The sequence below is a fragment of the Cynoglossus semilaevis genome, chromosome 20, assembly GCF_000523025.1.
Source record: "Cynoglossus semilaevis isolate Cse_v1.0 chromosome 20, Cse_v1.0, whole genome shotgun sequence".
NCBI classification, from domain to species: Eukaryota; Metazoa; Chordata; class Actinopteri; order Pleuronectiformes; family Cynoglossidae; genus Cynoglossus; species Cynoglossus semilaevis.
Window position 1 is genome coordinate 6,102,351 of NC_024326.1, and position 5,150 is coordinate 6,107,500.

Here is a 5,150-nt window from a genome sequence, read left to right on the forward strand (position 1 = left end):
TAGTGTCGGAGAACCGCAGCCTTCTTTACAACGCTCACAATAGGGCTAAAGCGCCACCTGCTGTAAAACGAATGAAATGATTAGTACAAGATTCGTTCATTTTACTGTTCGAGAGTCAAAGGTATATATATATTTTTTTTCTGTTCTGTTTTTTTGTTTTGTTTTATGTATAGTGTCCTTGGGTGACTTGACTATTATATATATATATATATATAACTATTTATTTAGCTACTTAACAATTCAAACTGTTCCTATATTTAAACTATTTACATACTATATACATTGTTCACGTAAATGTTTCTTATAATCATACTTACTTTTCTTTTAAATATATATACCATAGACGTAATGTGGTATATTTTAGTATACATAACTCTAATTTACTTCAGTAATGTAGATTGCAATAATAAACACCACGCACAACGACGATAATTATCTATTAATCTACTACAACTGCTACTAATACTAATGCTAATCTACTACTCTTTACTTTACTAATCTACCACTTATATTCTAATACTAATATTCACTATCCACTCCAAGGGATTAATAAAGTCGATTCATAAATAATAATAAATCTTTCTATGACAAAGTAAAGAGACTTGCAACTCAAGTCACCTGCTGTAAAACGAATGAAATGATTAGTTCAAGATTCGTTCACGACACGCTCAATTTACCGTTCGAGAGTCAAAGATTCGAATCAATAAAAAAACAGTCGGTCTTTCCATCACTAGTGAATAAGGCTGCGCTGGAGAGTCAAAGATTCGAATCAATAAGAAACAGTCGGTCTTCCCATCACTAGTGAATAAGGCTGCGCTCATAAAGAAAAAAAGACTGACACTGTGCGCGTGTGTGAGACAGTGAGAGAGAGAGAGAGAGAGAGAGAGAGCAGTTCCCATTGCAAGCTGGTTAAACCGGTGTTTGAGCCTACAAAACTGACAGAAGCAATAACACCACCAACGACACTGTCGGATTCCAAAACCTCTGTCTACGCGTCAAAGTAATGCTGAGAGCCTTTTAAAAAAAAAGGTAAAGTAAAGTAACAGATAACCCTTCTGCCCAAAAACGAGAAAGTTGCGCAACGTAACTAAAATAAAAGGACAGGAGAAGAGCAACAAAGGTAAGACGTGACTGTCTGCTAATGCGTATATTTTGTCATTCTACATTTTTTCCAAAAAATGTTTAAATATTTGCTTAAGACCCTTTGCGCGAACTGTCCAGTCTCTTAACTTCGTTGGATAACTTTCGGAAAAACTGAGTCCCGAGTCCCCTGTCGGAAATCTGATATGTTGGTAGTCATTGTGTAAAAGTGTGGAACTGTCTGGTTTCACCAGCAGAAACACGTTTTGGCAATCTGTAAGGATCAGGGAGTGACTCAAATTTTACGGATATTCCTTTCGCCACATTTAGGGCTTCATTTAAAACAAACGAGTGTTTTGTAATGTAAAAACAAAGTTTAAACCAAGGGGTGTCAAAAATACGTCCTGCTTGGGGTTTCAATCCAGTCCACTTGATGACTTTTGAAAATACAGTGGAACCTCAAGATACAAACATAATCCCTTCCAGGACCCTCTTATAACTCGAGGCGCTCGTATCTCGAATCATTTATTCCCATAACAAATAACAGAAAAATGTATCCGTTCCGGCCCTCGACAAAACTCCCTTATTGGCCCGTACGTAGACACTTCTTGATTCCGTAACGTACCTTACACGTACGCTATGTAACTTACATAAACTTAGAATTAACTTAACTTACGTTTTTTTTTTTTTTTACTTTTCTATTTTTTTTTGTTGCATTTTTCAATTTGTATTCTTTCTTTGTATTCACCTCGCTCATATTTATCGACAATTTCATGCTTTATTTCCATAGTCATCATGCGTTTCTTCTTCTCATTACATTCTATTACATTTTTTTAGAATCGTTTTTGAGTTTTGACCATTGCTTTTACCATACAGTACCTTCTTGTAGTTTTAGTTGTAAAGTCGTAACGTACCTTCCCCGTACGCTATGTAACTTAAATAAACTTAGAATTAACTTAACTTATGTTTTTTTTTTTTTTTATTTTTTTTGTTGCATTTTTCAATTTGCTTTTACCATACAGTACCTTCTTGTAGTTTTAGTTGTAAAGTAAGAATTCTAAAAACACTGTCCCTCATACTTATAAGACAGTATCCACCTTGACTTTGTCGAGTGTTTAACAGGCTACAATTTGTTTGATTTCGCAGTAATTTAAAGGATAATAAAACTGAATTAACTACCTTTAGGGATGGACACGGAGCCCAACCTGCAGTTCCTCCTGCAGGGAGGCGATCTTCTCAAAGTCCGCTCGCCCAACTGGAAAAAGACTCGCCTCTTCAAACTACAGGAGGACTGTAAGACAATGTGGCATGAATCTAAGAAACCCTTCAAGACAAAGCAGACCTGTGAGTAGAGTATGACCTAAAAGCAAAATTCACACTCAACTCAACCAATAATGGCCCAATAAAGAATCAAAATTAAATAATCCAATAAAACGTACCATCATTTCCGGACTATTAGCCGCTATTTTTTTTTTTCTTCACACGCTTTGAACTCTGCTGCTTAAACAATGATGCGGCAAATTTGGGGATTTTTACAGGCTAGCGAAGTTTCCAACACTAGTGATCAATGATAATACAGACACCAACTTCCCTGTTTCTGTTTACCTCTGCTGCGGACAAGCACAAAGTGAAGGGAGTTAGCCCCGCAGCTAATGTTAGCATTGGCCCTGGAGCAGATCGCTAAGTCTCCCCTGTGCATTTCAACTACGGTCGGGGCGCCGAAGCAGGAAGGAGCTAACGTGTAGCTGTAAGCTGTGTTACAGACATTGTTTATTGTTAATTAAACTGTTTATTTAATTAAACGTAAAAAAAAAAAAATCGCAAAAAAATGTGTAACATCTTTCTGTGTAAATATCCCAAAATCATCCAACAGTACAAACTTTAGGACAACAATAAAACAAAAATTAGTAATCAGACACCTCTTTCCCCCAAAAGTGCTGCAGAACGTTGTGAATTACACGGGAATAGACAAATCAAGTTTTACTGTAACGCTTGGAGCTTCTCTGCTGTCTCCAGTCTCTCTTGAGGACATCGCAGCGGTGTGCCCTGGTCGCCAATCTGACGGCCTACGGAAGAACACAGAGAAGCAGGTTGAACAACGATGCTTCTCCATTATTTTTAAGGGACGTCACAAAAACCTAGACCTCATCGCCAGCTCACAGGAGGAGGCCAGGTTGTGGGTTCATAGCCTGGAGAAGATAATGGCCAAACTAAAGAACCCCGACACCCAGCAGAAGACAGAGCAGCATCCTTTTCATAATGGTTGTTTTTTTTTTGCGCCACATATCCGTATTTCAAGTAGGATTCCCGGAATTGTCTGTTAAATGACAATTCCAGACGTTGGCTCTTCTTCTGTCTCCTCACAGGCTTTTTTTACCCTGCACAAAAAAAAACTTTCTAAAGACGTTTGTTTTCTGTTCGTTTTGCTAGCTTGGGGGGGGTTTCAATTTAGCTGTTATGTATTATGTGTTACCACCCGGATCAGACCTTTTAAGAAGGTAACGGATGGTAGGTAAGACGTGACCAAGGCAAGCATCTTGCCACGTAAGTGTGAGTCATAGACAGATGCGGCAGAGAGAATCCGGTAAATTTTCAAAATAATTCAGAATCGGATAATAAATGAAACGGAAATAATATAAGTTATACATTCTTTCTTTGCGGCCCGGTACCAGTTAACCTACGGACCGGTGCCCGGTCCATGGCCCGGGGTTTGGGGATGACTGCTGTAATGTACATGCTGGTTTTAACATGTTCCTTCTTGGGGCCCATAGTGTTCCTTAAATTACAAACGTTTCAGTTGGATCATCACTCTCCTGAATAAAGCAGATATTAATAAAGACACTAAGCTGAGCCAGTCCGAAATAAAGGACTTCCTACGTCTCATCAACATGGAAGCAGACGACCAGTATGCAAAAGTGCTGTTTAAGGTGAAGTCCTTCATGCAAAATTACAGTCACCTTTTGTAAGAAATATATATATATTTTTTATAGTTTCTCTCTTGGTTACTTACTTTTCTTCCGTTCTTCTGTCATGTAGCAATGTGATACGTCTAACTCTGGATACCTGTACGGAGAAGACATCAAACACTTCTATGACCTTCTGACCGACCGGGAGGAGATCGACGTCATTTATAAAACCTACGCCCAAACCTCGGAGTTCATAAGTCCTGACAACCTGGTGGAGTTCCTGAGGAAAGAACAGAGAGAAAAAGCCGTGCTAGCAGACGCTTACAGGATAATCAACACTTACGAGCCGGATGAAAACGGTATGTATCTTAATTGTGCTCATCTGTGGCTTCAAGCAGCTTTGCCTCCTCTGTTTCTTTCGGCGAGGTCGTTCGTGTTGTTGACCTGAAATGACATGAAACATGAAAAACGTGTTTTTCATGTCACTGTTTTTCATGTCACTGCAAAACGTGAAACATGAAAAACATGTTTTTCATGTCACTGTTTTTCATGTCAAATCGATGCTAAGCAATGAATGAAAACTTTTTTCGCAATAAAGTCAAGCGGTGGATTATTCCCATACTATTGGCCGTTCTTTTGGTAAACTTCGCTAGCCCACCTAGCGACATCTGTTACATCAGTTTCCACGACTCCTTGTTGTCTTCCAGTTAAGACCAAAAGGCTTCTGTCCAAAGATGGGTTTCTCATGTACCTGCAAGATCCAGAGACCGCCGTCTTGAATCCAGACCACAGGGACGTGTACCAGGACATGACCAAGCCACTTAATCACTACTTCATCTCCTCTTCCCACAATACCTACCTAATGGAAGATCAGCTAAAGGGGCCCAGCAGCCCGGCAGCCTTTATCAAGTAAAGAACTCACATGTAGAACGCTCAAATCTGATCAGATCTATTTTTGTAATGATCATCATATTGACAACATTTAGCCATAATTATTTTGCTTGTTTGGATTGTCTCTTGATTACGATTTTGTAAACTTCCATTGATTGATCCATCCATCCATTCATTCATTCATTCATTCATTCATTCATTCATTCATTCATTCATTCATTCATTCATTCATTCATTCATTCATTCATTCATTCATTCATTCATTCATTCATT

General features: G+C 38.6%; 1 protein-coding gene across 1 annotated transcript in view; it reads left to right on the forward strand.

Annotated features, from left to right (window-relative positions):
• Positions 1-5,150, forward strand: part of LOC103396221 (1-phosphatidylinositol 4,5-bisphosphate phosphodiesterase delta-1-like) — an 11,793-nt gene that overhangs the window by 680 nt on the left and 5,963 nt on the right. The window contains exons 2-6 of the mRNA XM_025052435.1: positions 2,266-2,424; positions 3,097-3,325; positions 3,878-4,007; positions 4,117-4,345; positions 4,694-4,895. Of these exons, the coding sequence (XP_024908203.1) occupies positions 2,266-2,424; positions 3,097-3,325; positions 3,878-4,007; positions 4,117-4,345; positions 4,694-4,895 (949 nt within the window). The remainder of the gene's footprint in view (positions 1-2,265; positions 2,425-3,096; positions 3,326-3,877; positions 4,008-4,116; positions 4,346-4,693; positions 4,896-5,150) is intronic.